This window comes from Lepisma saccharinum, chromosome 9 (genome assembly GCF_977018435.1).
Source record: "Lepisma saccharinum chromosome 9, izLepSacc3.1, whole genome shotgun sequence".
Taxonomy (NCBI): Eukaryota; Metazoa; Arthropoda; class Insecta; order Zygentoma; family Lepismatidae; genus Lepisma; species Lepisma saccharinum.
Window position 1 is genome coordinate 42,799,854 of NC_139237.1, and position 17,904 is coordinate 42,817,757.

At 38.8% G+C, this 17,904-nt stretch overlaps 1 protein-coding gene across 3 annotated transcripts in view; it reads left to right on the forward strand.

The window, feature by feature from the left end:
* Nucleotides 1-17,904, forward strand: part of LOC145992033 (uncharacterized) — a 280,869-nt gene that overhangs the window by 240,719 nt on the left and 22,246 nt on the right. Inside the window, exon 4 of one of the 3 annotated variants that reach the window (XM_083128126.1) lies at nt 10,685-11,078. The exons of 1 other annotated variant lie outside the window; for it this stretch is intronic. In XM_083128126.1, the coding sequence (XP_082984252.1) occupies nt 10,685-11,018 (334 nt within the window). In that variant the 3' untranslated portion in view covers nt 11,019-11,078. Of the gene's footprint in view, nt 1-1,929; nt 2,325-10,684; nt 11,079-17,904 lie in introns of those variants that run through there. One more of the 3 variants, XM_083128124.1, reaches the window with a different exon arrangement.

The following is a 17,904-nucleotide window of genomic DNA, read 5'->3' on the forward strand; positions in this document are numbered from 1 at the left end:
TCGAGAATCTAATCTCTCTTATTATCCAAGAACATATGTTGGAAGTACATTGCAAGGAAAGCTTCATTTGCTATTTTGGTCTGTTTCTTCCTTACAAAATATTGTATATCCTTACTTCTCCGACCACCCCCCTGCAAGGTTGGTTTTTCAAGTGAGCACCCTGAAATGAGTAAATGAGATAATATTGTACGTACACACTGATCATCATTTTGACTAGGCCTGAACTGATACCGATGTACCAGCATTTGCCACTACTAGTGGTATCCATATCAGTGAGTATCAGTTGCAATTTAATCAGCGATACTATGTGATACTTTTGTGGAGTTTGGGTGTCCCATAAAAATGCAACATGTATAATTCTCATTATTTTTACAACAACATTGTGGAGAGAGTTATTTTCATGTGAAATTATGAATATACAGGGTGGCGCAAAAGTGATCACCTGATTTTGTTAGCCTATAGCTTGGGTTTTAATTTAAACAAAGTAGGTTTCTTTCTGTTAAACTTTTATTGATACTTGTAAGTTTATGTCCTCAATTTTTAAAGATTATTCCTTAAAAATATTGTCACAATTTTTCCACGTTCTTGTGGGGTATACTTATTCATTTTCACACACAATAAATTTTGAGAGTATCTTCTATTTAACTGACAAAACACTACTGATATAAACAATAAGATGTCAAAATAAAAGTCAGTTCAAATAGGATGATGACTTCTGCACCATCTGTTATTAAAACAAACGTCTGCTAGATTTATACAGGGTGTTTCCGGGCTGATGATACAAACTTTCAGGGATGATGGAGAAGGGCCAATTTGAGATAAGGAACCCTGGTTCGGAAACCTAGTTGAAAGTTATAAGTGAAAATCGGTGTATGAAAATGTAATACTTTTATTACCTGCACACGTTTCACAAGCTGCTACATTCACAACAGTTGTTCAAAGTAGTATCCCCCAGCTTCGCTGCAGGCATGACATCATCGCACAAAGTCCTGGTGTACCCGTTGGAACAACCCCAGGGTCGTTCGAACAATGTCACAGACAACGAGAATTCTTGCCAGGAGATCCTCTTCAGTCTCAACAGGTGTCTCCTACACAAGACTTTTCACATGACCCCACAAGAAGAAATCAAGTGGGGACGCCACTTTGAACAACTGTTGTGAATGTAGCAGCTTGTGAAATGTGTGCAGGTAATAAAAGTATTACATCTTCATACACTGATTTTCGCTTATAACTTTCGACTAAGTCGTTTCCGGACTAGGGTTCCTTATCTCAAATTGATACATGTGCCCTTCTCCATTATCCCTGAAAGTTTGTATCATCAGCCCGGAAACACCCTGTATGTTGTAGTTCCAAGGAAAAGTTGTACAGTAAAATTTATAAGCATTCTGAATTACTTTCAGTGGTTATAATTTTCAAGCATGGGTATCCATATTGGCTCATCCCTATTAATTGCCATTATCTTATGTTTGTCTTATATAATTGTTATTTTTGAAACTATAATACATTATATAGTACAGTGGGATCCACTAGTATTTCTTGGCAAATTGTCCATGACTATTTTCATTAATTTTTCTCTTAAATCCTGTGTGTTTTTAAGCGATGGATTATTATGCATGCTGGTGCAGAAGTTGTCAACAGCTTCTTTTGAGTTTTCTTTTAATTCTTGAAGCTCTTATTGGGCCAAATGAAGTGCACGAACATGGTGATGGACAATTTGCATGGTAATACTCATGGATCCCACTGTAAATGATGTTTAGTAAAGAATTGAGCTAAAGTCTTTTGAACTCTCTCAAGTAATTTTGCCTTCTAACATTGTCAAAGGAATGGACAGGTTAGCAGGAGTCTGTGTACTCTATCTTGTTATTAACATGAAATGATATAAGCATAATTTTGTATTAATTATTTATAAAGGATGTTTTTCAATTCCAGGTGTGGTTCTAGATCAAAACCTGTTGATGAAAATTCAATAATAACGGCTACCTCTGCTGATTTTTCACATGGAATGAGATATGTTTGCGCATGGTGTTCAAGGAGATTTTTTGACTCGTATGAGCTTAAAAGGCATGAAATAATCCACACAAGGGAACAACCATTTGCATGCCATTTATGTGCAAGGCGCTTTGGTAGGAAAGATCATTTGAAAAAACACATGAAGATTCACAGTTCACCAGGGAAGCCCTTTAGCTGTAAACAATGTGGTAGAAGCTATCCCACAGAAGTTGCATTGAGGGCACATGAGGTTATTCACTTTACTGAAAGATTTTCAAAATGAAATGAAACTGAAAAGTTTTCTTCTTTAGAACATTTTCTTGTTTAAATTAATTGGAAACAGATGAATGCGATATTAGTGCAAGTAACGTTTTCACAATTATTCATGTAAAATATGATTTAAGTATTTAAAAATTGTTTTTAATATTTTTAAATTTAAGAAATCAGAAATCTTTCAAAGTAGCACTTGGCTTTTGGATTAACAGAATATAGCTCTACGTGTTATGGAATGAATATGTAAATGATAATGATAATAAATATATTAGTGGCTATGTTTTTTCTTTTTTTTTCTTTTTTCACATTTGACACAACATATATCACCACACCAATGTCAAAACCACGAATGTGCTGATCTTACTTTTGAGATAACAACATTTTAATATGCAAGGTCCATGAGAAAACATGTTTTATATTTGGATAAATGTTGTATGTGGTGAAATATGTACCTTCTTATGGCTATTTATTAGGTCATATTAGTTAGCATAGGAATCTATCAACAAAAAGTAGTCAGAAACTGCACTGGGTAAAAAAGTAAAACTTTGTACATTCATGGTTTTGGTGTTGGTGCAACGATATGTCCTTAACAACAGATATAAAATAGAATGACAGTGCATAAATACATATGAAAGTTAATCAACAGGAATGGGTTGACCTCAGTCTATTTAATTCTCAGATAGGTTAATGGATTATATTCAGCGAACAACTTCCACCACAATTCATTGTGCGAAATCACACTCTGCCACCATATTTCGGGCAAACAGATCAGATCCTGTGTTGAAGACATGCCAGGCAAGCATATATGCTCTTTGCCGAAGTGATTCAAGGTATGATCAAGGATAATATGTATGAGGATAACCGCTTGGACGAAAAATGATGGACAATTAATGGGATCTGCCCTGTCACGGTTGCCATTAGTCCATGATCAGAGACTAACTCATAAAACGATCGTATAAATTCAAGCAATGTACATTATAAAGTATATTTGTATTACATTTTATGTAGTACTGCGTTACGTCGTACATATTCAAGCACTTGAAACTTTTAATAAAGCTATTGTAAAGATTTTAGACTTTCGTGGAAGATTGTGACACATTTCACTGTGCCCCCCGACCCTCCCCATAGTCGTCCATGATGATATATATTAAGTCTTATACTCCAAGAAAGTGGTCATATAGTGTAAACAGTCAGATACACGTTGCAGTCTTATTGAACTATGTAGTGAAATACAAAATGAAATTATCCTTGTCTTTAAAAACACAATTTTTGAACATTTTGAATGCAACCCTTGGAGGTACAAAATACGACACTTCAGCCCTTCAGGACAAAATGCAGAGCACAGCAACTTCGTCTTTGTTAATATCCCTTCTGCTGCACTATCCCCAACAATGAACTGTAACATTTCTTCGTGAACATTGAGCCTCTTCCTAACAGATTTTGAAAAAGCCTGAAATGGTACGTTTACTAGAAATATTACTTGGAACCAATACACAGAAAGTATTAACAAGAAAACTACCCTTCACGTTACAACTCACAATAAATAATTTCCTGAGCATGACTTGGTGATACCTTGAAAGCAACTAAAATTTGTGCTCCAGTGTGAGGAATAACAAGTAGGCAGAAAATAAACCGTTTATCAATAATGCAAAAACGGAAAAGGAAAGAACTAACATTAACCTGTAGGCTGTTGCATACAATAATAACCGCCTTTCTTCAGTACTCAATATGACGACATGACATAATATGACACTCTAAGGGTAAGTGTTTTCAGTTGCACGTAGGGGATGCGGAAGAAAATTAAGGTGTGCACAAGCTCCCCCTTCTGCCCCCCTCATTCCCCCCCCCCTGGTGCCGCTCCTGTCTATGATGCACAAGGTTCCAGGTTCAACTACCAACGTGTGTGTCCCTTCATCAATTTCATCATATTATCACTAATCCTACTCATCGCAATTAGCCAAAAGTGGCAGAAAAGTGATTCTAAATAACAAAAATCAATTAAAGGTTCAGTTGGTACACCTGGAACAGTCATACTGTTGTCACAAACCACAGGCATCATAGCAGATGAACGCATTGGGTACAAAATTGTAAGTATATTTTTCCTGGGATACCCAGAGACAAAACAATATGTTTCGTATAAAGGCCACACATCCAGCTAGTACGTTCCGGAGTATCTCAAGGGTCCAACATAGGACCTCTTCTCTTTCTTCTATTAATCAACGACTTACCAGAGCATTTGATTAATTCTAGGAAACTGTTATTTGCAGACGACCTGAAATTCTTTCAAATAATAAAAAATATTGAAGACTGTGTTTGTCTACAACAAGACATAAATAGGTTGAGTGCATGGTGCTTGTGCAACGGTCTTTCTCTGAATGCAGCAAAATGCCATTCCGTTACATATTCTAAACAAAGAACCACCTTAAATTTCCAATAAACTTAATAATACCAATCTAAAAAAATCTGAAATGGCAAATGATCTAGGAATATATTTTGACTCTAAGCTAACTTTCACTCACCATATTAACAAAGTAATAAGCGACGCTTACAAACTTATTGGGTTCTTTATTAGAATGGGCAGAGACTTTCGAGACACCCAAACACTTAAGATATTATATTACTCATTAGTACGTTCAAAACTCGAATTCGGGTCTGTTGTATGGAACACTGATAGTATAGTACAGACTACAAAAATAGAGTGAGTACAATCAAAAATGTTACGTTATATGAAGTATAAACTTGAAGGTACTTATCCCCAGGGACGTCGTTAGGGGGGGGCATGCAGGGGCACTGGCCCCGGAAAATGTCCACGTGGCCCCGGGAAACTGTTCTGTATTTGCTGGAAATTTTATTTTCATGACAAATATTGCAACATAATTCTTCAGTAAATTTTGCTTGCAGTTTGCAACACTTCTTCAATTTTCAGTAGCACTAACCCAAGCAAGGCATTTCTTTCTTATTTCCCTGTTTCTTGCTTGTTGAACACAACAGATGTATTGGGACAGGATGCAGTTAATGGTTTTGTGGTCCGCCCCGGTCAGGGAAGTCTGAGACCTATTGAAAATGTACTTTTCCTCCCTGCTGCACACCAGATCCAGGATCCCCCCAAAACCCGCACTTGCTCTTTATCTGGCCCTGCACTGGCTCCATGGGCACCGAAAGGACGACACAAACAGGAAGATTTAGCTATGGGTGGCTAGAACTTTCTGCGTTAATTATTTTATGGTTCAGAAAAGATATCCCCATGCGTTTCAAATTCAAATTCCAAGAACAGAATTCTATTGCTTGTCCCTTTTTCGGCGCGGGAATGAATGACATAGCAGTTCTTCTCACATGCACTCAACCCTCCTGCTAATGACCTGCCCTGCAAGGAGGGAAAGGCCACTTTCTGAAAATTCGGAGAAACATCGAAGCGGTCGGTTCATCTGTTGATTTGGTGGACAGTTGAGGCCTGCGAAGAGTTCTTTCATTCGGTTGCGCGTGGTCATCACATCGAGTCCCAAAGTTTCGAGAGCAGAATTTGCTTCCATATCGCTTTCAAGTACTTCCCAAATTGTCCTCACGATGTTGGAACATCACATAAATTTTGGAACTAATACAAGCAAGCACATACCCAGGGAAGGGGCTCGGGGGCTGCAGTCCTTTCCCGAAATCCTACAAATATCTGATTTTAATAATGTGTAGTAGTAATTAAATTTACTTCATTAACAGGATTAAACATCTTGTATATGGTAAGTTGCAATATACCAAGAAATTCATCTTCGGCGCATTTACTCCTCCCCCCAACCTTTTCGTCTTTAGATGGCGGCTGCCGATAAGGGATAAGCCCCTTCCGAAATCAAATTCTGGCTACCGGCCTGACCACTAGCGATTGAACCTTGAACCTTTCGATTGATTGATTAATTGAACTGGTGTTTTAAGTCCACTTTATGCACAGCAAGGCTAATCGGAACTGGACCTACAGTATAAAGTGAGATTGAACAACTATGTGCCTCCATCGGGAATCGAACCCGGGCAGGTTGTTGAACCTGCCGAACCAAAGACGAGAGCGTAATTATTTGGCGTGTGGGAACTTTGTCTTATCCAGTGCCATCATGTATTCAGTTTTCCACACACAAATAACATTAATTTTAAGAAATTAGACGTGTGCATATAATTTCTTATCGTCATCATTTCCCAAGTGAACAATCAGATGCCATAGAAGACTCGGGCGTGCCCTTGAACTAAGAGATACCGGATTCGATTCCGGTATGAACTGTATACATGACATGCCTAGCTTGAACTCATTGCGCACACGTTTCATATTTGCACTGTTGCCAATACTTGTAAACCTGGTTCCAGCGCTTTATATCTAAAACCACGGAAAGGGTTTTATCTACTTCTCAATTTTTTTCTAGCAAATTTACAAATCTAAAGACTAATAACATTGATCTTGGTGTATAAGCCATTAAGCTAATGAGTTCATTCTGCATTTAGTTTCCCGAATAATGGCTGTGTATTTCGCGAGAGTATATCCGTAGACTGTTGAGGGCTACAGAAGAAAATTATGTTCCTTTCCAATTTATTGATTGATTGAGTTGGTGTTTTAAGTCCACTTTATACACAGTAATGCTAATCGGGACTGGTTTTACAGTGTAAAGTGGGATCCGAACCACTAAGAGCATCCACCGGGTAACAAACCCGGAACCCCTTGATTATAAGGTGACGATGCAACCATGCGCCATCGAGGAGGCCCTTGATCCTTTTCTTTCCAAGACTATATATATATACATACACATACATTATATAATGTATGTATACAGCATAGGCCTATATGGTGTATAAATAGTTTGTTAATTTATAGTAGTTTGATAGAAAAAATCTTACGTTTGGGCCCCCCCAAACTGATCAACCTAGCTACGTCCCTGCTTATCCCAGATTTGATTCGTACAGTAATCTAATAGAGGAGCTCCAAATGCACAGGCTTGACGATCGAAGGACAGTGCGCGACCTGCTGCTGCTCTGGAAAATATATAATGGAAAACTTCGCTCTCCTCTTTGGATCTCACAATTTAAATTACGCGTTCCTAACAATAAGATGCGACCCAATCATCAAACCTTTTTTGTGAATAGAGCGCGAACAAACATTGTCAAGAAATCCCCTATCTGGAGAATGAGTGTTCTCTACAATGCCTTAGAAAAGCGTAACAAAAATATTGATTTGTTCTCTATACCATATATACAATTTAGAAACAGTGTAATGAAAACAATATCAAATAACGGTCACTGAAGCATGTATGAAAACCTGTATCTCTGAACTCTCTAACTGGGCGCCAGCCTGTTGAGTTCATTAATGTAAATAAATGGCAGAGCCTCAGAGGTGTTCACCATCTTGAGGGCATCTCTCATGAGGGCAGACCTCACCCACAACCTCACCTTCTGGAAGACTTGTGAAGGTGATGGAGGGTGAGCCACAAGAGTGAGGGTGTGTGAGGGTTAGGGTTAGGACAAGGGCAAGTTGTGAGGGTGAAAATTAGAGAGGTTGATTTAAAATGAACACCTCTCATAACTTCACAGATGTAACTTAGTGCCAAAAGCCTACGGAACATACTGTACGGGGGACTACATGTTCCATATTGCTTCTGTTTGGGAGGGGGTGCCTTAAAAACACAATTTTGTCATAAGAGTTTTCAAAGTTTGTTTTATTGGATGCTATATACAGTGGAATGCCGAATTTATGTTCTCTGAGTTTACGTTTTCCTGAATTGAACATTCAATCCACATTGTCCCAATAGAGCAAAATGATATAAAAATTGTACCCAATTCTACATTTTCCCACATTCCTTGATCTCCTGAAAAGCATAAAATCGAAGTTCCTGTATTTATTGTTTCTGAATTGATTGAGGCAGATTCAATTCCAGGGGCCTCAGTCAATCAGGAATGGCATCAGTCGGGAATTTTCCATGATAAACAGACCAATGTTACTCAGCGTGAGCTTTAGAATATGATCTGACGCGTGTTTCTTCTTTCCTCATGTCTCTTGCTTTGCAAATATTAGAATGCATAACATATATTGATGGGTCAACTTTGCATCCAATTTGAAAGTGGCTTGGAACTCAACCTCTTAGAGGCTTATGAAAAGGTAAAAATTATTATATTCAAAAATTATATAAATAACTCAGTAGCTTCTTCAAATAATCATCCTCTGACACTGTGACAGAAGTTTCTGTATATTAGGAAAGAAATAAAAGTGATAATAAGAAAATACATTTTTGGGTGCATGGATTGATTGAAATCTTTGGGACAAACATTTATTTACTTTCAGAAAAGTTCAGCCTGTATTGTTATACATGTTTTGAATTCTGACAAATATGCTGATGTTAGATGCATGTAAATATTCTATTAGCTCCAGATGGGCATGTCTGCATTACTCTTATGACAGTCAGAGATAGTTTTTGAATTATATCATAAAAATTATTAGTTGAACACTTTAAAACTTGAATAATTTCACTACCGAGATGAATGTGTATAATTTATTCAAGTTTTATAGTTTTCAATATAAATATTTGATGATAAAATTTAAAACCTATCTAGATGGTCACAACAGCAATGTGGTCATGCCCACATACCTTCCAGGAATTTATCATCGAAAGTGGAAATTGTATGTAAACTACAGGGAAGAAACTCCTGGAGCTATTGAATCCAATTTTAAATATCTGCACATATAACCAGTCTCTGTACCAGTCTTAATTTTGCCGCTGGATGGTGCTGGAAGCAAGGGTTGGTGCACAGTCTCAACTGTTACGTCAGTGTGTTGCCAGGACAGAATCTGTCAAAACACCATGGATGTTCAACCAAGTGAGAGTGATCGTGATATTGGGTTTGTGTGGGAAACATGTCGACCTTCAAACCAAATAAGGAGCATGTATGGCACGTCCTGCTTCTCTTATTCAATCAAAAGAAAAACGCAAGTGAAAGCAATCGTATCCTTGTGGAAACGTACGGTGACAATGTCGTAACACAAGACGCGTGTGTGCGTTGGTTTCGATGATTCAAAAGTGGTGATTTCAACTTGAAGGACAAAGATTACCTGGGCCAGCCGAAAAAATTCCAAGATGCCGAATTGCAAGCACTGTTGGACGAAGATGATATGCAAACGCAACAACAACTGGCAGAGAAGTTAAATGTTGGTCGCCAAACCATATCTGATCGTCTTCATGCCATGGGAAAGATCCAGGTTAGGCGACAAGACAAGGAAAAGTGATTTTGCAGCACGACAATGCCTCATCACACACAGCGAAAGGGGTCAGAGACACTATTTCTGCACTTGGCTGGGAATTCTTGCCCCACCTGCCATACTCACCAGACTTAGCCCCTTCAGACTACCACTTGTTTTCATCAATGTCTCACTCACTTTCCCAGCAACACTTCAACAATTACGAAGATGTCGAACAATGGCTTCCTGACTGGATCACCTCAAATTGTGAACGATTATTCTGCAAGGACATCCACAATTTGGCGGACAGATGGGCAAAATGTATAGCTAGCGATGGTGTATACTTTGAATAAAGCATTTGTTACCTTTCTGCCCAGATACACTTGTTTTCTTTTGGATCAATTAAGAAATATTAACCGGCACACCTGGTATATATTCTATATAAGGTTTCATCAACACACACACACACACATACACATGTCATTTATATTGTATCTAAAGATATCTGTTTGGCGGTTATGTGGAGATAGGTAATTTATTCTAAAAAGTACATGTCTGGCGAAGCCACCAGCGAACAAAAACTGTGCGGAGAAATGACATTTTTAGAGTAAATGCTCATTTATGGAACAAAAATTGCAACTTCCATGAAATGAATACAGTGAAATCCCATCTTGTACATTTTCCATCATTATAGTACATTCCATCCTAATTCTTCCAAGAGAGAAAATGATATAAATATTCTCCCCGATTTCAAATTTTACCACATGTTAATTCTTTTCACCTGGTCTCATGAAAAACGTACAATTGAGGTTCCACTGTACAAGGACAACTCAAAACTTCATTTTGGGACAGCAAGGTTACAGCTATCAAAATGTAGCATCAATCACATATGACTGGAATTTACCCATCACATGCAAGAAAATGAAGAAGAAAGAAAACATTTAGAGATAATTGAAGATATTTGTCATACAAGAGGTACTTTATGAAGTAAGTGAACTTTTAGGCATGCTGAAAAAATCAATTGTACATTGCCCCTCTCAACATATCTCTTTTTTACTACAACTACTACCACTATTACTTTTCTCATTCATGGACCTTGTCTCGTGAATGGTGTGCTGGAGCTGCCACATAGGGTGAAATGTTAACTAAGATACTGTATATTTGAAATAGTAAATTAACCTTCCATTGTGTATTAATTATTTACACAGAAATTTATTTTACTTTCAGGTGTGTTCCAGCTTCAAACACTATTGTTCCAGGTAGAAATTGCTTAATTGAGGTGTTCCATGGGAAAGAATTTATCTGCTCGTGGTGTTCCAAGACATTTTATACCTCTTATGATCATAAAAGGCATGAAAGAATCCACACAAGGGAACAGCCATTTGCCTGTAACTTGTGTGAAAGGCACTTTTCCAGAAGAGATACTTTGAGGAGCCACATCATGATTCATAATGTACCAGGAAAGCCCTTTAACTGCAAGCAGTGTGGTAGAGGTTTTCCTAGAAAAGTGAATCTGCAGCTACATGAGGTTACTCATGTGAAAAAACTAAATTTCAGATGAGATTATTGTGTGAACAAAACTGACGAATATCATGTGAATTAACCCCTGTGAAGTGACTTTTAGTGAGATCAATCTGTCTGTATTGCTCCATGCATATATTTCCATTATTTTTTCTCCACAATAAGATTTCAGTAATGAAATCAGTCGCATGGCGAGGGAAGAAAGTTGATTGATTCTTATATATAATAATGGTATTCACCTATATATCCATTGAGATGTGTCTAAAAATCTGTAAATTGAAACTGAATCCTTGGTTGGGGCCTGAAAATCTCAAAGGTCTTGAATAAAAATCTCAGAGTTATCAGATTTCTAAAAATTAATCATCTTTTAGTAAAAAAAAAAAAGTTCAATATAGAACAAAAATATATGAAATATGTAAACATTATATTAAATATTTGTAATATTTGTATGGGGTTGATGCATAAGTTTGTAGAATTTCTTTGTGCTTGTGAATACACCTTGAATTTTGTTGATTTGAAGGAAGTTAGTGTTATTTGTGGTCAAAAGAACATGGAGTGTCAAGTAGGTAAAATGAACACTTCCGACATATTCTTCTGTTTGAGGTTAACAGAGGAGCAAAGGCAGCAGGGGACACTCTACTAAACTTGAAACATTTGTGACATGTATGGGAAGAAAGCCATTGGGAAGAAGCACGGAAAGAAAATTGTTTTGTCGTTTTAAAGAGGGCACTTTTGACTTCAGTGATTTTCCACGTTCAGGAAGACCTTTTAATCCACAATGATCCACATCAGTCAACTCAAAAATTGGCAAATGTATACCATGAATTACTGCCAAGGGATGTTACCATCACTACTAACATTTATTGCAACATCCATGATGCCTTGCAGCCTCAATTCAAGAAAAACGACCAGGGAGACTGCATCAAGTGGTGCTGTAACACAATAATGCATACCCGCACTCCACTAACATAAACAAAAATGCTCTCCTGGAGCTTAATTGGGAGGTTATTCCACATCCCTTGTATTTCCCCAATCTTGGGTTCTCAGACTTCCATCTTTTCTGCTCTCTATCCAACAATCTTCAAGGAAATTCCTTCAATAATGAAAATGTTATTCAAATTTAGTGTGATGACTTACTTAACTCCAAATCAGTTTATTTCTTCAAGTGTAAAAGAACTCCCGCAGTGTTGGCGAACAGTCATAGACAATAAAAGGACAATATATAAATAATTAGTTTCTATCTTATGATCATCTCAAATTAACATAAAATAAAAAAAAAAAAAGAACTTTTGCCACTGTGAGAAAATGCTACGGACTTATGCATTAACCCATTATATGAACTCACCTTTGACAAGATTGTTTATCTATTTCCCTCTGTTCTTTTCTTCTATTTACTATGCACCACTGAAAAGTACGAACTCTGAGTAAGAGATAAAGATGTAATTCACTAGGTCTTTTTTTTTATTATTATTATTTTTATTATTATGATGAACTTATACCATGATTTGCCATCGTCGAGCATATCCATATAGAATCCACATTATTGGGGTTGTAGGGACATACAAAAGGGCTGGGATGGATGTTGGAAATGGGGTTTTCAATTTCAAGAAGCTTTGATAGAGTTTCATTTGTTCCCTGTGATTTTCGGGGCATTGTAAAAAAAAGATGATTGGCATCTTGTACTGGAGCACCACATACACAATCTTGTTGGGGTTTAATACATATTTTAGCTAAATATGCAATTCTAACACCATTAAGCCTTGTTTCCATGATTATGAAAAACTAAATATGCTGACCAAGGCAGTAATTTATTTTATTAAAAACATAAACTAAACGTAGCGTTTCAACCTTCTAGCAAGGTCTTCTTCAGACTCTGTATCAAGTACAAATGTAACAAGATACAAAAACAGGGCATTATACTGCACAAGCATTACTCCCTCCAGACTATTAGAAAGTTGTTCTGGAACTTTCTAGCAGGCAGCTTTCCCTTGTCAAATGCACTTTCACCTAAAAGGCTAAACATATTTACTTCCATATAGAATGTGGTTGGACTTTTTATCTCACACTCTTTGTCCTTAATTTTTCTTCCATCTCCTCTCCTCTTTCTCTCTTGTCCTTTCCACTCTTTCTAACACCTTCTTCCATTCTTTGTTTAACTTCAGTCCCCCATTCCAGTTGCAACGTCCCGTCCCACTCCTTTCACACAATTACAACACTCTAAACACTTAAATTAGGAGGACGGGAAAAGTCTACCCATAAATGCTAACTTCCTTCCAGTCGGAGAACACAGATTCTGGATATCTCAGGGCTTGCTGGGTGTAACTTGAATAACAGTGAAGCTCGAAATGAAAAACATGAATATCCTATTTGAGTGTGAGCAATGGTCATTTATATTTTACCGCAAAAAGTGAATACAAGGTATTTACAGAAATGTTGTGTTAAATGATAATCAGTTCGACCCCCGGGTAAAGCATTGACCCGTTAACAAACTTATTACATGACAAAATAATTTACCTTACATTTACTCTGGTGGTTGCATACAATTTTATCCCCGATAGATTACAGTTAATTACCTTACCAGATTGGATCCAAATAGCCAAAGTTTATCTCAGTTAGTGACCACCAATAATAACAATACAAACCTTAGCCCACATGGGAACAACACACTACTCTACTTTATCCCACTTGATACAAATACGCGAGTTCCGTAATGTACTAATAATTATCCGGGGCCACGTGTCTAATTAACAAAAACCAATTAACAGTAAAAAGGGTCCCACGTGATTACATAAAAGAAAACCTCACGTGACCAAAAGAAACGCCCTCTATCAAAATTGCCAACTGGGGGGGGGGGGGGGAAGAAAAATAGAAGTTAAAGAAACGGGATGCACAGGGTCCGCGGGTACTTCCATTTGGGCGTGAGCCAGGTGACAAGCGTCGGTACCTCCCAACGAATCAGGACGGACGGTGTGCGAGAACCTGGTCGGGGACTCGTCCGAGGTTTGAACCTGGAACCAGGATCTACGGGGAGAACCGGTCGGGGGCTGTCCAGGGTTTGCACCTAGGAACCGGTTCGTGAGGGACTCATTCATTTCAGTTCCTTGGTCGGGGACCTTCCCGGGGTTTGCACCTGGGAACCAAGGTACTGTTGAAGAAAGGACCCGGTCGGGGACTTGTCCGAGGTTTGAACCTGGAACCGGATCAGTAAGGGGGAAACATCAGTTAGGGAAGATCTGGCCGGGGACTTATCCTAGACCGAAGTCTTGGGGACCAGATCTTCCGATCCTTCCGCAGTTGGCATCTGGCAGTCAACTGAGCTCTCGGCCCGTCTGCGCTGCTTTTATAACGTTTGGGAGTGGCGCATGGGCGGCGAAAATCCTAACTATGAGTACGCGTTGCCAACTCACTTTAAACAGAGATACAAACCGTACATTCAAAATTCTCTCGATCCTACTCGGTAAAAATCCCCAAACATAAAAATAACTAAGAGCACATTGCATTGTACCGATTCTATACAGAAGATAATAGACAATTCTTTATCAGTTACAAACCAACAACAATGGGAAGAACACATTATTTGACCGAAAGAGAGATAACTTAAATCAATAGCGTCCTTCTTACAAAACTAACATGTGAGCCATCGACAGTGTGCTGGCAGAATGTTTTTAAATATATATACATCATTATACCAAACCATGCCACACTTTACCACACCACCATGTAACGGTGGGCACGTTACATACCCCCCCTCTGCTTAGGGAAATCTTTTGATGGCATAACATTTTCATAAGTTAGGCAGAAAAAGATTTGAGCAGCAAACTTCAAATTGAAACCTTTTACCTTTCCATTTTCTTCACATAAGGGGCACAGATTATAAATCACATGTGAACCAGTATGCATACCACCCTACATTAATCTTTTTTTTAATTACATTAGCAAACCAGCTATTTGGATCTGCAATACCCTTCATATCTCCAGAGGAAGCTTTCCTAGCTTCGAGAGCTCCGCCGCTCTCCAGCACGCCCTTTCATTGGCCTATGTGCTTTATCAAAAGATATTTTTTTTTAGTACCTACAGATAGAAAAATTATGGCTCACTTCTGCCTTTATTAGAATCAACACAAAAATGGCATACAAAATAATATCACAGGTAAAATTCACATCTGCACCTCGCAGGTGTTTACAATAACAACTTCTGTTGTTTCAGAAAGCGATATTAAGGGAAGGAGTGGGGCAACTTCAATTTGTGTTTTCCCAAAATCTTTCGCACATCGCGAAATTTGACTGGTTTCCCTCCGAAAATGTCAATTAATGTCTTTTCTACATTTTCAGTAGACAGTCTGGAGGGGCATTAGTTGGCATCACTTCGGTGAAGGTTGTTACGGCAATTTCTTCGCTACACGATGGCGCAACCAAATCAGTCTCTAAGTAGTCGCTCATGGAATTTTGCACTTCCGAGGGCACAACCAAATTAGTCTCTAAGTGTTCACTCTGGGAATTTTGCACTCCCGATGCCACAACCAAATCAGCCTCTAAGTGGTCACTCTGGGAATTTTGCACTTCAATATTATCCCAGGCATGATATGAATTTTCCAGAGTGGTTATGTCCCTTTGTAATTTCCGGATCTGTGCTTCCAGCCTTCTAATTTTGGCGAGGAGTTCAAAGCGTTCACGGTCCCTCCAATCATCGTCCTTAGTCTGTTCTGGGGTGGGCTTCGACTTAACGAAATGTTGCTTAGGCTGACCTTCCTTCTCTGATTCTTCAGTATGTTGGGGTCGAGTAGCTGTAGCAGTCTTATTCTGTAACACGGGGGAAGTCGGAAGTGAACTTGCCCTTCTTCATTAAACTTTTGCAATAGTGTCCACACTACTTTCACAACCAGGATATCTCGGTTTTGCACAATCGGGCCCCACGTTGGGCGCCAAATACTTTTGCAACGTCCCGTCCCACTCCTTTCACACAATTACAACACTCTAAACACTTAAATTAGGAGGACGGGAAAAGTCTACCCATAAATGCTAACTTCCTTCCAGTCGGAGAACACAGATTCTGGATATCTCAGGGCTTGCTGGGTGTAACTTGAATAACAGTGAAGCTCGAAATGAAAAACATGAATATCCTATTTGAGTATGAGCAATGGTCATTTACATTTTAACGCAAAAAGTGAATACAAGGTATTTACAGAAATGTTGTGTTAAATGATAATCAGTTCGACCCCCGGGTAAAGCATTGACCCGTTAACAAACTTATTACATGACAAAATAATTTACCTTACATTTACTCTGGTGGTTGCATACAATTTTATCCCCGATAGATTACAGTTAATTACCTTACCAGATTGGATCCAAATAGCCAAAGTTTATCTCAGTTAGTGACCACCAATAATAACAATACAAACCTTAGCCCACATGGGAACAACACACTACTCTACTTTATCCCACTTGATACAAATACGCGAGTTCCGTAATGTACTAATAATTATCCGGGGCCACGTGTCTAATTAACAAAAACCAATTAACAGTAAAAAGGGTCCCACGTGATTACATAAAAGAAAACCTCACGTGACCAAAAGAAACGCCCTCTATCAAAATTGCCAACTGGGGGGGGGGGAAGAAAAATAGAAGTTAAAGAAACGGGATGCACAGGGTCCCCGGGTACTTCCATTTGGGCGTGAGCCAGGTGACAAGCGTCGGTACCTCCCAACGAATCAGGACGGACGGTGTGCGAGAACCTGGTCGAGGACTCGTCCGAGGTTTGAACCTGGAACCAGGATCTACGGGGAGAACCGGTCGGGGGCTGTCCAGGGTTTGCACCTAGGAACCGGTTCGTGAGGGACTCATTCATTTCAGTTCCTTGGTCGGGGACCTTCCCGGGGTTTGCACCTGGGAACCAAGGTACTGTTGAAGAAAGGACCCGGTCGGGGACTTGTCCGAGGTTTGAACCTGGAACCGGATCAGTAAGGGGGAAACATCAGTTAGGGAAGATCTGGCCGGGGACTTATCCTAGACCGAAGTCTTGGGGACCAGATCTTCCGATCCTTCCGCAGTTGGCATCTGGCAGTCAACTGAGCTCTCGGCCCGTCTGCGCTGCTTTTATAACGTTTGGGAGTGGCGCATGGGCGGCGAAAATCCTAACTATGAGTACGCGTTGCCAACTCACTTTAAACAGAGATACAAACCGTACATTCAAAATTCTCTCGATCCTACTCGGTAAAAATCCCCAAACATAAAAATAACTAAGAGCACATTGCATTGTACCGATTCTATACAGAAGATAATAGACAATTCTTTATCAGTTACAAACCAACAACAATGGGAAGAACACATTATTTGACCGAAAGAGAGATAACTTAAATCAATAGCGTCCTTCTTACAAAACTAACATGTGAGCCATCGACAGTGTGCCGGCAGAATGTTTTTAAATATATATACATCATTATACCAAACCATGCCACACTTTACCACACCACCATGTAACGGTGGGCACGTTACACAGTTCATTGTGTCTTCTTCACCTTTCGTCTCTATTTCCTTGGCCTCCTTCCATTTTCTCACTAGCATTCTCTTCTCCCTTCCTATCTGCATAGCCTCATCCCACTCTATGTCATGTCCTGTTTCTCTCGTGTGTTTAAATATCGCATTTCTGCGTATATGACCTGTACGTAATCGAATCGTAAAGATAAGTACAGATCGAGGTAAAGGATAGTTGAAGTACCATGGTTTATACATATTATGATCAGCAAGCCATTTATAAGTATTTCCCTTTGTTTGTAATTGTTGAGAATACCATTCTCTCCACATTAATTGAACTTTTTTTTTACTCTCGGTAGAAGATCAGTGTTCATGATTGGTTCATGATTTTGGGCCATTTTAGCATATATATATATCCAATCGGAAAAAAGAAAAATCCTCTCTCTCTCCTGCTTC